Source organism: Ahaetulla prasina, chromosome 15 (genome assembly GCF_028640845.1).
Source record: "Ahaetulla prasina isolate Xishuangbanna chromosome 15, ASM2864084v1, whole genome shotgun sequence".
Classification (NCBI taxonomy): Eukaryota; Metazoa; Chordata; class Lepidosauria; order Squamata; family Colubridae; genus Ahaetulla; species Ahaetulla prasina.
In genome coordinates this window covers 16,473,925-16,496,438 of record NC_080553.1, presented here as the reverse complement: position 1 = coordinate 16,496,438, position 22,514 = coordinate 16,473,925, and the positions used below count along the sequence as shown (strand labels likewise).

The following is a 22,514-nucleotide window of genomic DNA, read 5'->3' as shown; positions in this document are numbered from 1 at the left end:
GGTGAGCTCCCGTGACTTGTCCCAGCTTCTGCCAACCGAGCAGTTCGAAAGCAGGTAACAAATGCAAGTAGAAAAAATAGGGACCACCTTTGGTGGGAAGGGAACAGCGTTCCGTGCGCCTTTGGCGTTGAGTCATGCCGGCCACATGACCACGGAGTCGCTCAAAATATGTATTACAACCGCCAATGTGCGACACCCGCTGGCACACAACTTACTGAGCTTTTCAACTGCCGTTAAGCCAACCATGGAGAAATCCAAGAAAAGAAAAAAGTTTCAGAAGAAAACAGAACGTTTCATTCAACTAAATATGCTAGTTTTGTGGCCGCTCAAGAAAGTCAGGCACTGGAAGGGTTTTGTGGCTCCCGGTGTTTTGTTTTCTGTGGGAAACGGGTCCAAATGGCTCTTTGAGTGCTTAAGATTGCCGACCCCTGATCTAGGTGGTAATAATAATAATAATAACAGAGTTGGAAGGGACCTTGGAGATCTTCTAGTCCAACCCCCTGCCCAGGCAGGAAACCCTACACCATTTCAGACCACTGATTGTCCAACATTTTCTTAAAAATTTCCAGTATTGGAACATTCACAACTTCCGCAGGCAAGTTGTTCCACTGATTAATTGTTCTAACTGTCAAAGCTGGTGTTCTCCAGCTTTGAATGCCAAGGCGACGCAACTCAAAAAACGGATGGGTTTTTGAGACAATACGGGGTTTTCTTTGGACTCTCCGTATCTATCTCCCCCCCCACCCTTTAGGTCCTTCGCAAAGCCCCCCAAGCAGGTCCAGACGGTCTGCGAATGTATCCTCATCATGCGCGGCTACAAGGAGCTCAACTGGAAGACGGCCAAAGGGATGATGTCAGAGGCCAACTTCTTGCGTTCCCTCATGGAGATCGACTTTGATTCGATCACACAGACCCAAGTGAAATCCGTCCGAGGTAAATAGCCTCAGGTTACACCTCCTTGGAATGGAGCCCAATGTCCTTGGATTTGACGGATGGGTGGGTGGAAGGATGATGGATGGATGGATGGATGGATGATGAGTGGGTGGATGATGGATGGATGAGTGGGTTGGTGGGTGGATGGATGGATGATGGATGGATGAGTGGGTTGGTGGGTGGATGGATGGATGGATGGTTGGATGATGGATGGATGGATGAGTGGGTTGGTGGGTGGATGGATGGATGGGTGGATGGATGGTTGGATGATGGATGGATGGATGAGTGGGTTGGTGGGTGAATGGATGGATGGATGATGAATGGTTGGATGAGTGGGTGGATGATAGATGGATGATTGGGTTGGTGGGTGGATGGGTGGATGGATGGATGGATGGATGGATGATGGATGGATGGATGAGTGGGTTGGTGGGTGGATGGGTGGGTGGGTGGGTGGATGGATGGATGATGGATGGATGAGTTGGTGGGTGGGTGGGTGGGTGGATGGATGGATGGATGAATGTTTGGATGATGGATGGATGATGGATGGATGGATGAGTTGATGGGTGGGTGGATGGATGGATGGATGGATGGATGGATGATGGATGGATGGATGAGTGGGTGGATGATGGATTGATGAGTGGGTTGGTGGATGGATGGATGGATGGATGGATGTTGTGCCACCAAGCTGCTGTCAATCCCTAGCAACCACATAGAAGTTCTCCATGACAATCGGTCCTAACCTTCAAGTCTTCCAATGCTTCACCATCACCACTCTGAGTCCATCCATCTTGCTGCTGACCATCCCCTTTTCTTCCTTCCACCTTTCCCAACTTTAGAACCTTCTTCAAAGAGCTAGGTCTCCTCATCTTATGCCCATAGTAGGAGAATTTCAACCTGGTCGTTTGTTCCTTGAGAGACAACCCTGGGTTGACTTTTTTGGGATGATCCATTTGTTTGTTTCCTTGGCTGTCCACGGTCTTCTCATGAGCATTACCCAAAGTTCAAAAGCATCAAGGCTCTTCCTGCCCTACTTCTCCCAAGTCCAACTATTTCCAGCGCCGTTGTAATTTTGAATGGTCACTAAACGAACAGTTGTATGCCGAGGAGGACTACCCATAGGCGGCCAGGACACTAACGAGAGATACTTCCCTCCGGAAAGGGTTGCTGAAGACTTTGAACACAACTTTTGAAGAAATGGAAGTGGTCAGCCGGGCTGGCTTGGGGATGCTGAAGTTTGTAGACGCCGTCATGAGTTACTGTGATGTGGCCAAAGACGTCAAACCCAAGAGAGAAAAGGTAGGATAGAAAGAGAAGATGGAGAGAAGGAGAAGGATCCAGCTGGTTCTTCTCTGAAAACAGTGACTGGAGGCTTCATCTGGGTTGTTTATTTTTTTTTCATTAATGTAGTATGTATGTATGTATTTAGGCAAGCATGTATTAGATAACAGATATAAGTATAAACATGATTATGAATACATAAAATGAATACAATTAAAGGGAACATTAGGACAGGGACGGTAGGCACGCTGGTGCTCTTATGCACGCCCCTTACAGACCTCTTAGGAATGGTGTGAGGTCAACAGTAGATAGTTTAAGCTTAAAGTTTTGGGGGTTTGGGGAAGAAACCACAGAGTCGGGTCGTGCATTCCAGGCATTGACCACTCTGTTGCTGAAGTCATATTTTCTGCAATCGAGTTTGGAGCCGTTTACCTTGAGTTTGTATCTATTGGGTGCTCCTGTATTGTTGCGGTTGAAGCTGAAGTAGTCATTGACAGGTAGGACATTGTAGCAGATAATTTTATGTGCTATGCTTAGGTCAGACCGAAGTCGGCGTAGTTCTAAGTTGTCTAAGCCAATTTCAAGTCTGGTGGCATAAGGTATTTTATTGCAGGTAGAGGAATGGAGGACTCTTCTTGTGAAATATCTCTGGACTCGCTCAATTGTATTTATGTCCAATATGCAGTGCGGGTTCTAGACAGATGTGCTGTATTCGAGAATTGGTCTAGCAAATGTTTTGTATGCTCTAGTTAGCAGTACAATGTTACCGGAGAAGAAGCTACGCAAGATTAGGTTAACAACTCTTAAGAGCCTTTTTGGCAATGCTGTTACAGTTGGTTGTGATGCAACCCAGGTGTGCGCCACCTTCCGCCGGTTTCTACAAGCGCTTCATGTCTTGAAGGCCTCCAGTCTTGGCCTCTGCTGAGCTTTCTCCTTCTTCTCCCCTTCGCAGGTGGCCAGACTGGAACGGAATTTCTTCTTGAGCAAACGGGAACTGGAGAAGATCCAGGCGGAGCTGGCGGCCATCCAGAACGAGCTGAAAGCCCTGGGAGATAAGTACGAGGCAGCCATCCGGGAGAAGCAGCAGCTGCAGGAAGAAGCCGAGCTCATGGAACGCCGGTTGATTGCCGCGGATAAGCTGATCTCCGGCTTGGGATCGGAAAATATCAGGCAAGGGATGCCCCATTGACCAGGCTCGAGTTATGGAGGGGAAGTGGAGGGATCTAGGGAGTTGGTGTGGTGGCTCAGTGGCTAAGCCGCTGAGCTCGTCGATAGAAAGGTTGGCAGTTCAGCGGTTCGAATCCCTAGTGCTGCCGCGTAACGGGGTGAGCTCCCGTGACTTGTCCCAGCTTCTGCCAACCTAGCAGTTCGAAAGCAGGTAAAAAACGCAAGTAGAAAAAACAGGGACCACCTTTGGTGGGAAGGGAATAGCGTTCCGTGGGCCTTTGGCGTTGAGTCATGCCGGCCACATGACCACGGAGACGTCTTCGGACAGCGCTGGCTCTCGGGCTTTGAAACGGAGATGAGCACCGCCCCCTAGAGTCGGGAACGACTAGCACGTATGTGCGAGGGGAACCTTTACCTTCTTCTATGGAGTTGAAGAGGGGGAGATAAAGGTTTTAGCTTCAGGGGTGTCCAAGCAGGAATTCAACCAGTGGTGGAATTCCAAAAAATTTACTACCGGTTCTGCGGGCGTGGTGTGGCTTGGTGGGCGTGGCAGGGGAAGGATACTGCAAAATCCCCATTCCCTCCCTACTCCTGGAGTAAGGGTGTTGCAAAATCTCCATTCCCACCCCACTCCAGGGAAAGGATACTACAAAATCCCCATTCCCTCCCACTCCAGGGGAAGGATATTGCAAAATCTAAATTCTCACCCCATCTCTGGGGCCAGCCAGAGGTGGTATATTTGCCGGTTCTCCGAACTGCTCAAAATTTCCGCTACCGGTTCGCCGGAACCTGTCAGAACTTGCTGAAAAAGCACCCCTGACTTCAACCTTCAAAAGGTGACTTTTAAGTCAACCTTGGAGGCTAGCCTCATTCTGGCCATTCCTCTGTTCTACAAGCAGTAGATTCCTTTGTCCACTCGTGGGCGATCTTCCTACTACCTTCCTACTTCCACCCTTCTTCCCTGGGTGGCCATAGAAGAACCTCCCAACTTTCAGTTCAACCCTGTTCTGTCCCCCCACCTCACCTAGGAAAAACACACGAGCAAGGACGTCTGCCAGTAATTTATTCTTACAAGCCGACCTAATTTCCTTTGGCCAATAAAAGTTCTGGCAGCTGCTCTCCAAATGCCTGCCAAGTTTCTTATCACCTCCAGGAGTCAGCGTAGCTGCAGTCTGTTGCTGGGGCAACCAAGAGTCCCAAGAATAGTCAGAAGTTCAAGCCTTAAATCCGAAAACTGTCTCATTCGAAGCTCATGATCTGCAGTTTTTGTCCGTCACAGAGCCTGCAGAGCAACCCCACCCATTTTTATCCCCTGTGGGGCGTGGCTCAGTGACTCGGCAATCTCTGGCCCTTCCACACCTCTTCCTTTGCTGCGCCTCTCCCTCCGACGCTCCCTGGGATCAATCCACGATTGATCTTCGTCACTCCCTATTAGAGGGTGCTCCGCCATGCCTCCCTCCTGGCCTTCAGCTGGAACCTGAGGCATTGCCAGAAAGGAGGGTCCTGGAGAGGGAGGCCTCGTCAGCTCCTCCCCATCACTGTCAAGAGTCATCTTCCTCTGTAAGGACCGGCTCGGGAGCCTGAGTCACAACAAACCCTTTCTGAGATCCGTCTCCTAACCAACGGGCCCGCCACCGATGGTGTCTGGGCTTACTTTTGGTTTCCACCAGGTGGCTCAATGACTTGGAGGAACTCAAGAAGAAGCAAGTGAAGCTCCTGGGAGATTGCCTGCTGTGCGCTGCCTTCCTGAGCTACGAAGGAGCCTTCACCTGGGAATTCAGGGACGAGATGATCAAGGACGTCTGGCAGGCGGACATCCTGTCCCGGGATATCCCGCTCAGCCAACCTTTCCGCTTGGAAAACCTCCTGACTGACGAAGTTGAGATAAGTCGGTATGTCCTGGTCATTTTTTTTTATTTTATTTTTTTTGGAAACTTCTGCACAACTTCTGAAGTTTTTCAGTCAGGGGTTTGTTTTATTTATTGGCATGCATCGCTTTTTTTTTATCTTTTACTTTTGCAAGTTACTCAAGGCAGCAAACATATCCAACACACTTCCCCCCCCACCACCACTCCTGTTTTGCCTACAAAACAACCCTGTGAGGTGGATTGGGCTGAGAGAGAGGGACTGGCTCCACGTCACCCAGACGGCTTTCATGGCTGAGGCAGGACTAGAACTCACTGTCGTCTCCTGGTGATTGGCCCTAAGTCACCCAGCCAGTTTTCATGGCTGAGGCAGGACTAGAACTCACTGTCTCCTGGTGATTGGCCCTAAGTCACCCAGCCAGTTTTCATGGCTAAGGCAGAACTAGAATTCACTGTCTCCTCCTGATAGTCCCAACAGCACCCAGCCAGCTTTCATGCCTAAGGCAGAACTCGAATTCACCGTCTCCTGGTGATTGGCCCTAAGTCACCCAGCCAGCTTTCATGGCTGAGGCAAAATTAGAACTCACTGTCGTCTCCTGGTGATTGGCCCTAAGTCACCCAGCCAGTTTTCATGGCTGAGGCAGGACTAGAACTCACCATCTCCTGGTGATTGGCCCTAAGTCACCCAGCCAGCTTTCATGCCTAAGGCAGAACTAGAATTCACCGTCTCCTGGTGATTGGCCCAAAGTCACCCAGCCAGCTTTCATGCTTGAAGTGGAACTAGAACTCATCTTTTCCTGGTGATTATCCCAAAAGCCAACCTTCATGGCTAAGGCAAAACTAGAACTCACCGTCTCCCGCTTTCTAGCCTTAGGCCTTAATCACTAAACCAAACTGCCTTTTGCATCAGAAGTCCCTGGAAGAAAGGGGGGGGGGAAAGGGGTGGTGGTATCTTTTGCCATGTTGAAATCTCTCTTTGCCCCCCACCCCCTTTGTTTTCCTTCCAGGTGGGGCTCTCAAGGTCTTCCCCCAGACGAGCTCTCTGTTCATAACGGGATCTTGACCACCCGAGCCAGCCGGTTCCCGTTGTGCATTGACCCCCAGCAGCAAGCCTTAAACTGGATCAAGAGGAAAGAAGAGAAAAATAACCTCAGGGTGAGAACCTCCCGGCCAAGAACTGGGCAGAGCAGAAGGGGTGGTGAAATTCAGATTTCGTTAAACTTTGCCCGATGGGTTAATGAGGAGACCCCCCCCCCCGTAGGTCAGGTCACGGTGGGCCTTGGGAGCGAGAGGGGTGACCGCAGCAGATCCAACGACAACCGTTGGGCAGGTTGACCTTTAGATGCTAACCTCCTCTTCTTAGATGGCTTCGTTCAACGACCCGGATTTCCTTAAGCAACTGGAAATGGCCATAAAATACGGGAACCCTTTCTTGTTCCACGACGTCGATGAATACATTGACCCGGTCATTGATAACGTCTTGGATAAAAACATCAAAAGTGGCCAGGGCCGGACATTTATTATTCTTGGGGACAAGGAAGTAGACTACGACCCCAATTTCAGGCTGTACTTGAACACCAAGCTGGCTAATCCTAAATATTCACCATCGGTGTTTGGCAAAGCCATGGTCATCAACTACACAGGTGAGCTAGTTTCTTGGTCTCCCTAGCAGGTTGACCTTCTCCTCTTCCTCTCCTTCCTCTCTTTCTCTTCTTTCTCTTCCTCCTGCTCCTCTTCTGCTCCTCCTCTCCTTCTTTCTCTCCTCCTTCTCCTCTCCTTTTCTCTCTCTCTCTCTGTTTCTGTTCCTCCTCTCCTTCTTTCTCTCTTTCTCTTCCTCCTGCTCCTCTTCTGCTCCTCCTCTCCTTTCTCTTTCTCTCTGCTTTCTCCTCTCCTTCTCTCTCTCTCTGTTTCTCTTCCTCCTCTCCTTTCTCTTCCTCTCTTTCTCTTCTTCCTCTTCCACCTGCTCCTCTTCTGCTCCTCCTCTCCTTCTTTCTCTTTCTCTCCTCCTCCTCTCCTCCTCCTCCTTCTGAAAGAGACAGTCAACCATGGCAGCAATGAATGGATGCAACACCAATTTGATCCCTTCCATTACAGTAATGGACATCGCCAAATTTCAAACTGCAGGAACTGTCGGTTCCCTGTTTCCTCAGCTCCTTAACACCTCTTTCCCCAGTGACCTTGAAAGGGTTGGAAGACCAGCTGCTGAGCGTGATTGTGGGCTTCGAAAGACGTGAGCTGGAAGAGCAACGGGAACATCTCATCCAGGAAACCAGTGAGAACAAAAACCTGCTGAAGGACCTGGAAGACTCCCTCCTCCGTGAACTGGCTACCTCCACGGGCAACATGTTGGACAACGTGGATCTGGTCCACACCCTGGAGGAGACAAAGGCCAAAGCTAATGAGGTCAGTGACAAGTTTCCAAAGGATGCCCTCATTAATTCACAAGCCTGGAGCCAAGTTTCAAAAGAAATTCCAGTTATTTATTAGGAGCAACATTTCGGCAATTACCCAAGCGGAGTCAGCTCTGCCTCCACATAATTTACACCCTCCCAATGACCCTGTTTCCCCCACTCCCTCCCTGGGTGTGTCATAAATCACATTCTCCAATGGAGTACATGAGTTTCTGTAATCATATACTCACTGCTTTAACTGGCTGCTGGATGTTTTTAATGTTTAAAATGTGTTTTCTTTACTTGGGGATATTTGCTTCTGCTGCTTCGAGGTTACAGAAAAGATCTGTGATCTTTATTATTATTATTATTATTGTTTCGATTTCTATACCGCCCTTCTCCCAAATGACCAGGGAAGTTTACAGTCAAAGTAAAATCAATTAATACAAAGGAAAATTTAGAGTTGAACGTTAATTATCGGGACGGAGCATCAACCATAGAACGAAGATCCAAATTGAAAGTTTTTTTAAAAAAAAAAACTTATTTTGGGAGGGATCAAGTGTCCACCTTCCTTGGTACATTAAGTATCCCATCCTGCAGCTCCTGCCTCTAAAAGGGAGTCATTTCCTTGTGCAACCTAGGTCTCTGAAAAACTCAAGCTGGCTGAGAAAACAGCCATCGACATCGACAAACTGCGAGATGGCTACCGCCCTGCGGCCAAGAGAGGGGCTATTTTGTTTTTCGTGCTGTCCGAAATGGCCCTGGTCAATACCATGTACCAATACTCCTTGTCCGCCTTCTTGGACGTCTTTGGTCTCTCGCTCCGGAAATCTATGCCCGACACCATCTTGGCCAAGAGGTTGCGCAACATCATGGACACCTTGACCTTTAATATTTACAACTACGGCTGCACAGGTGAGTCGGGGCACCCCTGTTTGGTGGCCGAGGCCACGTGCAAGGTTTCGAGAGAGGGGTACGTGCCTGTGTCAAAGCTGTTGCGTTTCACCTGGGGGGTGTGGGGGCTTGAGGCCACCATAGTCAACTTGATTCTTGGCAGCTTGAGAGGACAATTTTAGAGCTTTAGTTCGATAGCGTTCTGACCTAGGCTTCCTTTTCACGAAAACGGGGGTGTTTTTGCTCTCCCCAGCCCCCATGAGCACTCTGCAGGCCTCTGAAACCCTCTGCAGGCCCCATTTTTGGCCTCCCAACCCCCCCCTCGTGTTTTTGCCCTCCCCGGCCCCCAGGAGCACTCTTCCCAAATCCTCTGCGCGTCCCGTTTTTCGCAATTTGGGATGCACAGAGTTTTGGGGAGGCCTGCAGAGTGCTTCTGGGGGCCGGGGAGGGCAAAAACGATTTTTTTTTCTTGTTTACCTCTCCGAAACCTTGGTGCATCTTATACTCCGCTGCGTTTTATAATCCAAAAAATACGGGTATTTGCCATACACTAAATAAATAAATCCAGGTGGTCATTCTTGGTCAAGCTGGAAGCTCAGACGTGAGATCCATAGTGAGAAATCAATCGTGCTGCTTCCTCCTCAAAGGGACATTTCTAGTTTTGGAACGGAGTGGGGGAGGGTTTGCCCATTCGGTCATCTTTTTACCCAGTGTAGTCTTGGAAAGACTTTGATGTTGAGCTTGTCGATCGAAAGGTTGGCAGCTCGGCGGTTCGAATCCCTAGTGCTGCCGCGTAACGGGGTGAGCTCCCGTGACTTGTCCCAGCTTCTGCCAACCTAGCAGTTTCGAAAGCACATAAAAATGCAAGTAGAAAAAACAGGGACCACCTTTGGTGGGAAGGGAACAGCGTTCCGTGTGCCTTTGGCATTGAATCCTGCCGGCCACATGACCACGGAGACGTCTTCGGACAGCGCTGGCTCTTCGGCTTTGAAACGGAGATGAGCACCGCCCCCTAGAGTCGGGAACGACTAGCACATACGTGCAAGGGGAACCTTTACCTTTTAGTCTTGGAAAGAATTATTTCGACTAACGGAGGCCTTTGACGCTTTCATTCCCAGGCCTGTTTGAGAAGCACAAACTCCTTTTCTCCTTCAACATGACCATCAAGATCGAACAGGCCGATCACAGGGTTCCTCAGGAAGAACTGGATTTCTTTTTGAAAGGTATCTGGGTATTTTTTCCATCTTCCTCCTTTCAGCTCGGAGCCTGGTGCTGGTGCCTTTGTTTATGCAGTGGTTTGAGCTTATCGGTTTTATTACCCTTCAAAGCGGCTACTGCTGGCTTTATTTATCGTTTCAATTTATATACTCCCAGCGTTGAATCCTGTAGACCTAAAAGAAACGAAAGAACAGAATCCCAGCAGGACCAAAAAAAATAAAAAAAAAATCCAATGCAAAAGACCTGGCTGCTGTATAAAAAACATAGATCCTTAAAATAGATCCTGTTTAAAAGAAAAACCCTTAGATATCTAACAGAATAACAAGAGCCCAAAGGGATCTTGGAGGTCTTCTAGCCCAGGGATCTCCAACCTTACACACTCAAAGAGCCATTTGGACCCCGTTTCCCACAGAAAAGAAAACACCAGGAGCCACAAAACTTGGATGGGCATGGCCAACTCAACATCACTCACTCCCATCCAGTCACATGACCCACCCAGCCACGCTTACCCAGGTTTTGTGGCTCAGAGTTGAAGAAGCTTCTTGGATGAGAAGTGAAGTGTCTTCAAAAGAAAAAAAAACCAACAACCAGAAAGTCCAGTTTGAAAAAAAGCACCTTGAGACTTCCATGCTACACTTACACATTAACGGTTTGGTGTGGAGCACGTTCATTCTGCGGACGAATGGTCTAGTCCCGATACCTTCCCTCTGTTCCTAGGCAATCTTTCCTTGGAGAAGAGCGCCCGGAAGAAGCCCTGTCTCTGGCTTGCCGATCAAGGCTGGGAGGACATCATCCGTGTTGCCGAACTCTTTCCAGAAATATTTGGCAGTCTTCCAGACGACCTAGAAGAAAAACTGAGCGACTGGAAAGCTGTGAGCACCTTCCTCCTTACACCTTTGAAACTTCTTGAGCTGAACCAGGGGAGGTGGGCTTCCCAAGACGGTTGTGTTGACTCAAAGAGACAAATGCCTTTGGAAAGTAGGGTGGGCATATAACACCGAGACCCTCTAATGATGTGGTTTACACATTACACTGAGAAGCGGCGAGTATTAATTTGCGGGTTGACTAATAAGCCACACTGAGCTGTCTTAAATCTCCATGTTTCATTTTGGCTTATTTATTTATTTATATTTATTATTTATTATTTACATTTGTATACCGCCCTTCTCCCGAAGGACTCAGGGCGGTTCACAGCCGAATAAAAATACAATACTATAAATACAGATTAAAAATACAATTAAAAAACTTATTAAAATTGGCCAGAATTAAAATTTGGAACTAAAAACCCATTAAAACCCATTAAAACACTTTAAAACACTACCCCAGTCCAGCGCAGATGAATAAATAGGTTTTAAGCTCGCGGCGAAAGGTTCGGAGGTCCGGAAGTTGACGAAGTCCTGGGGGGAGTTCGTTCCAGAGGGCGGGAGCCCCCACAGAGAAGGCCCTTCCCCTGGGTGTCGCCAGACGACACTGTCGCGCCGATGGCACCCTGAGAGCCCCTCTCTGTGAGGCGCCTGGTCGGTGAGAGGTATTCGGTTGCAGCAGGCGGTCCCGTAAGTATCCGGCCCTATGCCATGGGCGCTTTAAAGACATTCACCAACACCTTGAAGCGCACCGGAAGGCCACAGGTAGCCAGTGCAGCCGGCGCAGGATAGGTGTCACTCGGGAGCCACGAGGGCTCCCTCAATCACCAGCGCCGCTGCATTCTGGACTAACTGTAGCCTCCGGATGCCCCTCAAGGGAGCCCCATGTAGAGAGCATTGCAGTAGTCCAGGCGAGGCGTCACAAGGCGTGGTGACTGTGCACAAGGCATCCCGGTCTAGAAAGGCGCAATTGGCGCACCAGGCGAACCTGGTGGAAAGCTCTCCTGGAGGCGGCCGTCAAGTGGTCTTCAAAGACAGCCGTTCATCCAGGAGAACGCCCAAATGCGCACCCTCTCCATCGGGCCAATGACTCGCTCCCGACAGTCAGCCGCGGACTCAGCTGGCTGTACCGGGATGCCGGCATCCACAGCCACTCCGTCTTGGAGGATTGAGCTTGAGCCTGTTCCTCCCCATCCAGTCACATGACCCACCCAGCCACGCTTACCCAGGTTTTGTGGCTCAGAGTTGAAGAAGCTTCTTGGATGAGAAGTGAATTGTCTTCAAAAGAAAAAAACACAACAACCAGAAAGTCCAGTTTGAAAAAAGCACCTTTGAGACTTCCATGCTACACTTACGCATTAACGGTTTGGTGTGGAGCACGTTCATTCTGCGGACGAATGGTCTGGTCCCGATACCTTCCCTCTGTTCCTAGGCAATCTTTCCTTGGAGAAGAGCGCCCGGAAGAAGCCCTGTCTCTGGCTTGCCGATCAAGGCTGGGAGGACATCATCCGTGTTGCCGAACTCTTTCCAGAAATATTTGGCAGTCTTCCAGACGACCTAGAAGAAAAACTGAGCGACTGGAAAGCTGTGAGCACCTTCCTCCTTACACCTTTGAAACTTCTTGAGCTGAACCAGGGGAGGTGGGCTTCCCAAGACGGTTGTGTTGACTCAAAGAGACAAATGCCTTTGGAAAGTAGGGTGGGCATATAACACCGAGACCCTCTAATGATGTGGTTTACACATTACACTGAGAAGCGAGTATTAATTTGGGGGTTGACTAATATGCCACACTGAGCTGTCTTAAATCTCCATGTTTCATTTTGGCTTATTTATTTATTTATATTTATTATTTATTATTTACATTTGTATACCGCCCTTCTCCCGAAGGACTCAGGGCGGTTCACAGCCGAATAAAAATACAATACTATAAATACAGATTAAAAATACAATTAAAAAACTTATTAAAATTGGCCAGAATTAAAATTTGGAACTAAAAACCCATTAAAACCCATTAAAACACTTTAAAACACTACCCCAGTCCAGCGCAGATGAATAAATAGGTTTTAAGCTCATGGCGAAAGGTTCGGAGGTCCGGAAGTTGGCGAAGTCCTGGGGAGTTCGTTCCAGAGGCGGGAGCCCCACAGAGAAGGCCCTTCCTGGGTGTCGCCAGGCGACACTGTCGCGCCGATGGCACCCTGAGAGCCCCTCTCTGTGAGGCGCCGGGTCGGTGAGAGGTACTCGGTTGCAGCAGGCGGTCCCGTAAGTATCCCGGCCCTACGCCATGGGCGCTTTAAAGACATTCACCAACACCTTGAAGCGCACCGGAAGGCCACAGGTAGCCAGTGCAGCCGGCGCAGGATAGGTGTCACTCGGGAGCCACGAGGGCTCCCTCAATCACCAGCGCCGCTGCATTCTGGACTAACTGTAGCCTCGGATGCCCCTCAAGGGAGCCCCATGTGAGAGCATTGCAGTAGTCAGGCGAGGCGTCACAAGGCGTGGTGACTGTGCACAAGGCATCCCGGTCTAGAAAGGCGCAATTGGCGCACCAGGCGAACCTGGTGGAAAGCTCTCCTGGAGGCGGCCGTCAAGTGGTCTTCAAAGACAGCCGTTCATCAGGAGAACGCCCAAATGCGCACCCTCTCCATCGGGGCCAATGACTCGCTCCCGACAGTCAGCCGCGGACTCAGCTGGCTGTGCGGGATGCCGGCATCCACAGCCACTCCGTCTTGGAGGATTGAGCTTGAGCCTGTTCCTCCCCATCCAGACCCGTCGGCCTCCAGACACCGGGACAGCACTTGACGGCTTCATTGGGGTGGCCGGTGTGGAAAAGTACAGCTGGGTGTCATCAGCGTACAGCTGGTACCTCACACGAAGCCACTGATGATCTCACCCAGCGGCTTCATATAGATGTTGAACAGAGGCGAGAGAATCGGCCCTGCGGCACCCACAAGTGAGGCGCCGCGGGTCGGTGAGAGGTATTCGGTTGCAGCAGGCGGTCCCGTAAGTATCCCGGCCCTATGCCATGGGCGCTTTAAAGACATTCACCAACACCTTGAAGCGCACCGGAAGGCCACAGGTAGCCAGTGCAGCCGGCGCAGGATAGGTGTCACTCGGGAGCCACGAGGGCTCCCTCAATCACCAGCGCCGCTGCATTCTGGACTAACTGTAGCCTCCGGATGCCCCTCAAGGGAGCCCCATGTAGAGAGCATTGCAGTAGTCAGGCGAGGCGTCACAAGGCGTGGTGACTGTGCACAAGGCATCCCGGTCTAGAAAGGCGCAATTGGCGCACCAGGCGAACCTGGTGGAAAGCTCTCCTGGAGGCGGCCGTCAAGTGGTCTTCAAAGACAGCCGTTCATCCAGGAGAACGCCCAAATGCGCACCCTCTCCATCGGGGCCAATGACTCGCTCCCGACAGTCAGCCGCGGACTCAGCTGGCTGTGCGGGATGCCGGCATCCACAGCCACTCCGTCTTGGAGGATTGAGCTTGAGCCTGTTCCTCCCCATCCAGACCCGTACGGCCTCCAGACACCGGGACAGCACTTCGACGGCTTCATTGGGGTGGCCCGGTGTGGAAAAGTACAGCTGGGTGTCATCAGCGTACAGCTGGTACCTCACACCGAAGCCACTGATGATCTCACCCAGCGGCTTCATATAGATGTTGAACAGAGGGGGCGAGAGAATCGACCCCTGCGGCACCCCACAAGTGAGGCGCGGTGACCTCTGCCCCGTCAACACCGTCTGCGACCGGTCGGAGAGATAGGAGGAGAACCACCGATAAACGGTGCCTCCCACTCCCAATCCCCCCAACCGGCGCAGCAGGATACCATGGTCGTACCATGGCTTAATGTAGTGTATGAACCAATATTTGTAGTTCAGGATTGAACTGTGTGGGGGGCGTCCCTCGGCGGTCTCTGAGCTCGGTGGTTTCCTTGCAGACGTCTCACGACCCAAGTAGGTAACGCCATCAGTGCTACAAGGGAGTGGGGTTTTGCTGTCTTGTTTATATAGTTGGGGGGAATTTTCTTGATGGTTCCTCGATTAGACTATTGTTTACCATTTGATTGTTTGTCTGAGTGGGCAGCAACTTTAGGGCCTCTGTGGCTCAGACTGGTAAGACAGTCTGTTATTAACACAGCTGCCTGCAATTACTGCAGGTTCTAGTCCCACCAGGCCCAAGGTTGACTCAGCCTTCCATCCTTTATAAGGTAGGTAAAATGAGGACCCAGATTGTTGGGGGCAATAAGTTGACTTTGTATATAAATATACAAATAGGATGAAGACTATTGCTAACATAGTGTAAGCTGCCCTGAGTCTTCGGAGAAGGGCAGGATATAAATTCAAATAATAAAAAAACTATATTCAGGGATTGTTTATTGCTTGATTGTTGGTCTGTTTTTATAGGGCAAATCACTTGTATATAAACAGAGCTCAAACCCCACTCAGCACTGATGATGTTAGCTAGTTGGGTCATGAAACATCTGAATAGAATAGAATAGAATAGAATAGAATAGAATAGAATAGAATAGAATAGAATAGAATAGAATAGAATTTATTGGCCAAGTGTGATTGGACACACAAGGAATTTGTTTTGGTGAATATGCTCTCAGTGTACATAAAAAGAAAAAAAAAACCTTCATCAAAGGTACAACATTTACAACACAAATGATGGTCATAGGTTGCAATTTAACCCTTAGTGATAGCAACAAAAAGTTACAGTCATGCAGTCATAAGTGGAAAGAGATTGGTGATGAAAACGATGAGAAGATTAATAGTAGTGTAGATTTAGTAAATAGTTTGACATTTTTGAGGGAATTATTTGTTTAGCAGAGTGATGGCGTTCGGGGAAAAAACTCTCCTTGTGTCTAGTTGTTCTGGTGTGCAATCTGCAAGAAAACAATCAAGCTCAGAGGGCCCCAAGAACCCCACAGTCTTTTTCCTCCTCTCTGCAAACCCCACTCCCTTCTAGCTAGTTGGGTCATGAAACGTCTACAAGAAAACAAGCCAGCTCAGAGGGCACCAAGGAGCCCTCATAGCGTATGAACTTTGTCATTTGTCTCCCTGCAGAATGCAATGTAGAATACCTGCTTTGACCTTCCTTCCTTCCTTCCTTCCTTTCTTCTCAGTGGTACGATATCGACGCTCTGGAACAAACTCCGTTCCCCCTGCTCTATAACACCACCCTCACTAGCTTCCAGAAGCTGCTCCTCTTGCGATGTTTTCGCGTAGATCGGGTCTACCGTGCTGTGACCGACTACGTCACCCTCACAATGGGTGTGAAGTAAGTCTGCCTCTTCTCCTAGGCCCGTGACGGCGAACCTACGGCACGTGTGCCACAGGGGCACGCCGAGCCATATCTGTGGGCCCGCGAGCGTTGCCCTGGCTAAGTTCCAGCGCACCAGCCAACTGAGTTTCGGGCCTTCTGATCCCACCGGAAGTTGGGGAACAGGCTGTTTCCTGCCTCCAGAGCAGGGGTCTCCAACCTTGGTCCCTTTAAGACTTGTGGACTTCAACTCCCAGAGTCCCTCAGCCAGCAAAGCTGGCTGAGGAACTCTGGGAGTTGAAGTCCACAAGTCTTAAAGGGACCAAGGTTGGAGACCCCTGCTCCAGAGGAAACTGCCCTGGCTCTTTCTCGCTCTCTGCTTCCAATGCAGAGCCTCGCATCAGGGCCTTCCCCAGACTCCAGGGTTAAGGGTAATCTGGGTTCACAACGAAAATTGTGGACTGTTGAGCAGAGTACCCTACGCATAAATATGACTGAGACTGGTTGTATACAATAACAGTCACTTGCAGACAAACTGGGGTTTGATATTCCTTTACTTTTAGGGAAAAGGCAAAGTCATAGTCCAAAACAATTCTAGGTCATACACATATAAAGCCAGTCAGTCAGGGACGTTCCAAATATCAAGTCTTCTTACCAACGTAGACTTGCACAACAAACAAGGTCTTCTTTCAGTTCGGTAAAACACAGTTCAATTCACAACAGTCAGTATCTTGAGGAATCAGTAACTAGCCATCAGGTTACAATGCTGTAGCGTCCCTGTAGATTCCCCACAAGCCATAATTTAGTAGTCCTTTTTATACATTGGCTACAGAGCTCAACCAATCGGGATGCTTGCATGATGCAGCACAACCTTAAAGCAATATCGTGCCTTTCTACAAACATACATAGTTAGTTTATATATTGCCTGGCCAACTAGTTAGGCAATTAACAATTTCCTGACATCCAGGACTGGTCCAGGTTCCTCCCCAACCTCCTCATCGTCCGAGGTGGGCCACAACATTCAGTAAGACCTCTTGGGTTCCAGGTCCATCAGTTGTCCTCCTCTCTCTTCTTCCCCTTCATCTCCTCAGGTACGTCCAGCCTCCGGTGATCAGCTTCGAAGCCATCTATGAGCAAAGTACCCCTAATTCACCCATTGTCTTCATCCTGAGCCCTGGCTCTGACCCTGCTACTGACCTCATGAAACTGGCCGATCGGACAGGCTTTGGAGGCAACCGGCTCAAATTCCTGGCGATGGGCCAGGGGCAGGAGAAGGTAGGTTTGGTTAGAAAGTTCCGGTTGATGGCCTTACTCTCCTTGGCTGGAGAAGTTCTGTTTTTTTCCCCCATCGGCAGCAGAGAATCTATGGGTCCTCCAGATTTTGTGAACTACAACAGGCAGGATGGGGCTTCCTAACATCTGTCTGCTTATTATGGGGAAGGAATGCTTCGTTTAGTTTTAGCGTTGTGATACGTCTTTGCTTCTTTTGGTCTCTTCTTTCTGAGTTACTCAATTTTCACCTGCAATTCAGGTTTTTAAGTTTTTTAAAAATTGAACAGAAGGCCACAGATGTAGCTGGAGAATTTCTTACCATGAGCTCAACCCTTTGCTCAAACGACATATTGGAGTGTTGGCAATAACAGTAGTTAACCAGATGTGCTCGGTTCCTTAGAGCAGGGGTCGGTTCCTTAGAACAGGGGTGCTCGGTTCCTTAGAGCAGGGGTCTCCAACCTTGGTCCCTTTAAGACTTGTAGCAAAGCTGGCTGAGGAACTCTGGGAGTTGAAGTCCACAAGTCTTAAAGGGACCAAGGTTGGAGACCCCTGCCTTAGAGGTCCATAAATTGAACCCAGTGTCTTCCCACTGCCCTCCCTTTCAGGTGGATCTCTGCATGGATCCACCCTCCTTTGGTTGAAGATCTCTTCTGGCTCACATCCTGAAGACACCTCGCGCTCCCATCTCGTTCTCTTCCCAGGTGGCGCTGCAGCTGCTGGAGAACGCGGTGGCCCGTGGACAGTGGCTCATGTTGCAGAATTGCCATCTGTTGGTGAAGTGGCTGATCGACCTGGAGAAGGCCGTCGAAAGGATTACAAAGCCTCACCCGGATTTCCGACTGTGGTTGACCACTGACCCCACCAAAGGTTTTCCCATTGGGATCCTTCAAAAATCTCTTAAGGTATAAACGGCACCCGGAAGAGATCGTTTCATGCCCTCAACTCTGATTTGCTCTTCTGGTAGGGAGCCAATCTTTGGTGGCCAACCTCCCATTTGTCCTACCCTGAAAAATAACCCCCATCAAATTCATTGGAGCAGATGATCTGACAAGAGAAGAACATTCCAAACTTCCTGAGTGACAGGTGTTGACCGGTGTCACTGGGCTTAATTTTGGGTGAGGAGCCCCGGGACACGACGGGCACAGTAGGAATGGAGACAGACCAGCAAAATTGTTACTTATTCTAACAGCAGCCAGGATTGTATATGCACAATACTGGAAAAATCCAGAAACCCCTATAGATGATATTATAATCAAAAAAATTCTGGAATGTGCAGAAATGGATAGGTTAACCCAGGGGTCTGCAAACTTGGCTCTTTTAAGATTTGTGGAATTCAACTCCCAGAGTTCCCAAAGCTGGCTGAGGAACTCTGGGAGTTAAAGTCCACAAGTCTTAAAAGAGCCAAGTTTGCAGACCCCTGGGTTAACCCTAGAAATCAAAGCAAAAGAAGACTCAGAATATTTTATAACATGGGAACTATTCTACAAATGGTTGTAACAGATACTGAGGTTAGAGGAGTGGATTTATGTGAAATATGGACTACATGAGAAAGAAAAACTGAAGAGTAAATATTTTGATGGTTGCATAATCGATACTATAATGGAAGATAGTATACTTTTCAATAACGATAGATACTATTGCATATAAAGGTAAAGGTTCCCCTCGTACATACGTACTGGTCGTTCCCGGCTCTAGGGGGCGGTGCTCATCTCCGTTTCAAAGCCGAAGAGCCAGTGCTGTCCGAAGACATCTCTGTGGTCATGTGGCCGGCATGACTCAACGCCAAAGGCCCACGGAACACTGTTCTCTTCCCACCAAAGGTGGTCCCTATTTTCCTACTTGCATTTTTTACCTGCTTTCAAACTGCTAGGTTGGCAGAAGCTGGGATAAGTTAACAGGAGCTCACTCCCTTACGAGGCAGCACTAGGGATTCGAACCGCTGAACTGCCGACCTTTCTGATTGACAAGCTCAGTATCTTAGCCACTGAACCATCACGTCCCTTCAACATAGAATAGAATAGAATAGAATAGAATAGAATAGAATTCTATTGGCCAAGTGTGATTGGACACACAAGGAATTTTTCTTTGAAATTGAATATGTGATATAAACAATAAAAAATATTTAACACCCCCCCCCCGAAAAAAAAAAAAAAAGAAAGACCAACGAAAGTTCACAAAGCATCTGTAGGGAGGGGAGCATCAGAAAGCCGTTGCATCTGGTGACTCAACCCATCCGAACTTCCCCCCCATCTCAGGTTGTCACGGAGCCACCCAACGGCTTGAAGCTCAACATGAGAGCGACCTTCTTTAAGATCTCCCACGAATCACTCGAACAATGTCCTCACACAGCCTTCAAGTCTTTGGTCTACGTCTTGGCGTTTTTCCACGCCGTGGTCCAGGAGAGGAGGAAGTTCGGGAAGATCGGTTGGAATGTGCCCTACGATTTCAACGAATCGGATTTCCAGGTTAATCAACATTTCGGTTCCTCAGCAGGGCGTGGCCAGAATCCCCTTGGATTTAGGAGGACCTCCCCCCCCAAAAAAACCCCTGAGCCCCACATTTTTAAAGCCCCACACTACACAAATAACTTGTAGCAGGACATTGAGTGCCGAACGCAGGATCTAATATAGACAGTTCTCGACTTACGACCGCAATTGACCCCAACATTCCTGTTGTTAAGTGTTCTGACCTAGGCTTCCCCAAACCACAAAGCAGATTCCTTGTCCCGACAAAAACCCCTTTACTGTGAATTCTTCTCATTCACATCCAGCAAAGTCTTTCAAGGGAGAATTTACAGCCACAGACTTTGCCTGGCTTGGAGAGCTGCCGGGCCAATATCTTCAATAACTTGGAGGAGTCTCTGAGACTCACAAACCAATTAAGCGAACTAATTGTCTCCTGCAAATTTCACTCTCCTTTTGCTCCTCTTTTATTCCCTCTGGGAGGGGCCCTTCATTGTCCACCTGTGGCTTTACTCCTGAGTCGGCCCTTGTTCTTTAGCTGTTCTTTCTCTCCTGGCAGATCTGCGCATGCGCACACTGGGAACAGGCTCCAGCTGTTCTTCTGCCTCACTGTGCTTTATTATTTTTTTCCCCTGCAAATTCACCGTAGCATCCGTCTCTGTCTGCTACAACCAGCTGCTCACAGAAAGGTGTTGTTGTTGTTGTTGTCGTTTTCATTTTGCTTTGAGAAAAGGAGCATTGTCAGTTTTAAGAGCAGGAAGTGAGGAAGGCTTAAGCCAAGCGAGACGACCCCCCCCAGTGATTAATCCGTGAATTTTTCCCCCCCCACCACTTCCCCCGCAATTCCACCAGGTCTGCATGGAGATCCTCAACACATACTTGACCAAAGCTTTCCAGCAAAACGACGACAAAATTCCCTGGGGCAGCCTTAAGTACCTTATCGGAGAGGTGAGCAGAGGAGGGGCAGAATGACAAGTTGGGGACTCAAAAACGACCCCACGAGACTGGCCAATATTCAACTAGAAGGCCCAGTATTATATCTTCTGGCTATTGGGGCGGGGGGTGGGTGGGGAAACACTCTCCCCAATCTGTGGGTCGGGGACTTGCAATTTCCTGCTGGCTTCCCCATCGACTTTGGCTAAGGCTGCGGCCTGTCCTTTACGACGGCGTTGCTCAGTGACAGAAATTCCAGTCCCAGATGCCGTCGTAAGCCAAGGATTACCTGTAAATTGGTTTAGGACTAAACCAATTTACAGGAGTAAAATCCTTTTTTTTTTTACTACCGGTTCTGTGGGCATGGCTTGGTGGGCGTGGCTTGGTGGGCATGGCAGGGAAAGGATACTGCAAAATCTCCATTCCCTCCCCATTCCAAGGGAAGGATACTGCAAAATCTCCATTCCCTCCCCACTCCAAGGGAAGGATACTGCAAAATCTCCATTCCCTCCCCACTCCAGGGAAAGGATACTGCAAAATCTCCATTCCCACCCCACTCCAGGGGAAGAATACTGTAAAATCCCCATTCCCTCCCCACTCCAGGGGCAGGATACTGCAAAATCTCCATTCCCTCCCCACTCCTGGGGAAGGATATTGCAAAATCTCCATTCCCATCCCACTCAGGGAAAGGATACTGCAAAATCTCCATTCCCATCCCACTCCAGGGAAAGGATACTGCAAAATCTCCATTCCCACCCCACTCCAGGGGAAGAATACTGCAAAATCTCCATTCCCACCCCACTCCAGGGGAAGGATACTGCAAAATTCCATTCCCATCCCACTCCAGGGGAAGGATACTGCAAAATCTCCATTCCCTCCCCACTCCTGGGGAAGGATATTGCAAAATCTCCATTCCCATCCCACTCAGGGGAAGGATACTGCAAAATCTCCATTCCCACCCCACTCCAGGGGAAGGATACTGCAAAATCTCCATTCCCATCCCACTCCAGGGGAAGGATACTGCAAAATATCTATTCCCACCCCACTCTGGGGCCAACCAGAGGTAGTATTTGCCGGTTCTCCGAACTGCTCAAAATTTCCGCTACTGGTTCTCCAGAACCTGTCAGAACCTGCTGGATTTTCACCCCTGATCCTGGAGACCCTCCCTCCGCACTTTTCGTTAACGTTGAATGTTCAATTTTAACCACCTTTGCCTCTTTTTAAAGTTTATGCGCAGTTTTTTAACGTTTCGATATTTTATTCGTACACCGTCCGGAGTCCCTTCTGTGAGAGAGATGGGCAGTTTCTAAATTTGACAAATAAATCAAAAGATTTTAAAAAATAAAATAGCCCAGGGAAAAAAAAGTCCATCTCAAACGGCGATTAAAGCCTTGATCGTTCTGCCAATGGCTAGGTGATGTACGGCGGACGAGCCATCGACAGCTTCGACCGGCGCATCCTTACTATCTACATGGATGAATACCTGGGGGATTTTATCTTTGATACTTTTCAGCCCTTCCATTTTTTCCACAATGACGAGGTTGATTACCGAATCCCCGAAGGGGCATCGAAGGACGATTTTGTGGGTAAGGCACCATCTGGGATTTGAAGTCCAGAAGTTTTAAAAGTTTCCAAGATTGGACACACCTGGTTTCAAGTTTGACACATCCGGGGGGAGAAATATAATAACATCCCTTAACGTAGCACTCTTCCAGATACAATAGCACATCCATATTTTACAGTTTAGGGGGTTTTCATTGCTGCCTCTTTAATTACATACATTAACAGAAATGCACAACGTGGTTTTTTTTAAAAATATAATTCTAAATTGAAGCCCCATTAGAATGGAATGGAATAGAATACGAATTGGAAGGGACCTTGGAGGTCTTCTAGCCCAACCCCTTGCTCAGGCAGGAAACCCTACACTAATGATGAAATTCAAATTTTTTTACTACTGGGCGTGGTGTGGCTTGGTGGGC

At 49.0% G+C, this 22,514-nt stretch overlaps 1 protein-coding gene across 1 annotated transcript in view; it reads left to right on the top strand.

Moving 5' to 3' along the window:
• The window catches only part of DNAH10 (dynein axonemal heavy chain 10), a 97,140-nt gene that overhangs the window by 67,311 nt on the left and 7,315 nt on the right, over positions 1 to 22,514 (top strand). Inside the window, exons 58-73 of the mRNA XM_058158616.1 lie at positions 752 to 933; positions 2,093 to 2,229; positions 3,164 to 3,381; positions 5,049 to 5,270; positions 6,251 to 6,398; positions 6,607 to 6,886; positions 7,417 to 7,646; positions 8,275 to 8,548; positions 9,646 to 9,750; positions 10,463 to 10,617; positions 15,732 to 15,886; positions 16,960 to 17,143; positions 17,842 to 18,042; positions 19,396 to 19,605; positions 20,455 to 20,550; positions 21,950 to 22,121. Of these exons, the coding sequence (XP_058014599.1) occupies positions 752 to 933; positions 2,093 to 2,229; positions 3,164 to 3,381; positions 5,049 to 5,270; positions 6,251 to 6,398; positions 6,607 to 6,886; positions 7,417 to 7,646; positions 8,275 to 8,548; positions 9,646 to 9,750; positions 10,463 to 10,617; positions 15,732 to 15,886; positions 16,960 to 17,143; positions 17,842 to 18,042; positions 19,396 to 19,605; positions 20,455 to 20,550; positions 21,950 to 22,121 (2,969 nt within the window). The remainder of the gene's footprint in view (positions 1 to 751; positions 934 to 2,092; positions 2,230 to 3,163; positions 3,382 to 5,048; positions 5,271 to 6,250; positions 6,399 to 6,606; positions 6,887 to 7,416; positions 7,647 to 8,274; positions 8,549 to 9,645; positions 9,751 to 10,462; positions 10,618 to 15,731; positions 15,887 to 16,959; positions 17,144 to 17,841; positions 18,043 to 19,395; positions 19,606 to 20,454; positions 20,551 to 21,949; positions 22,122 to 22,514) is intronic.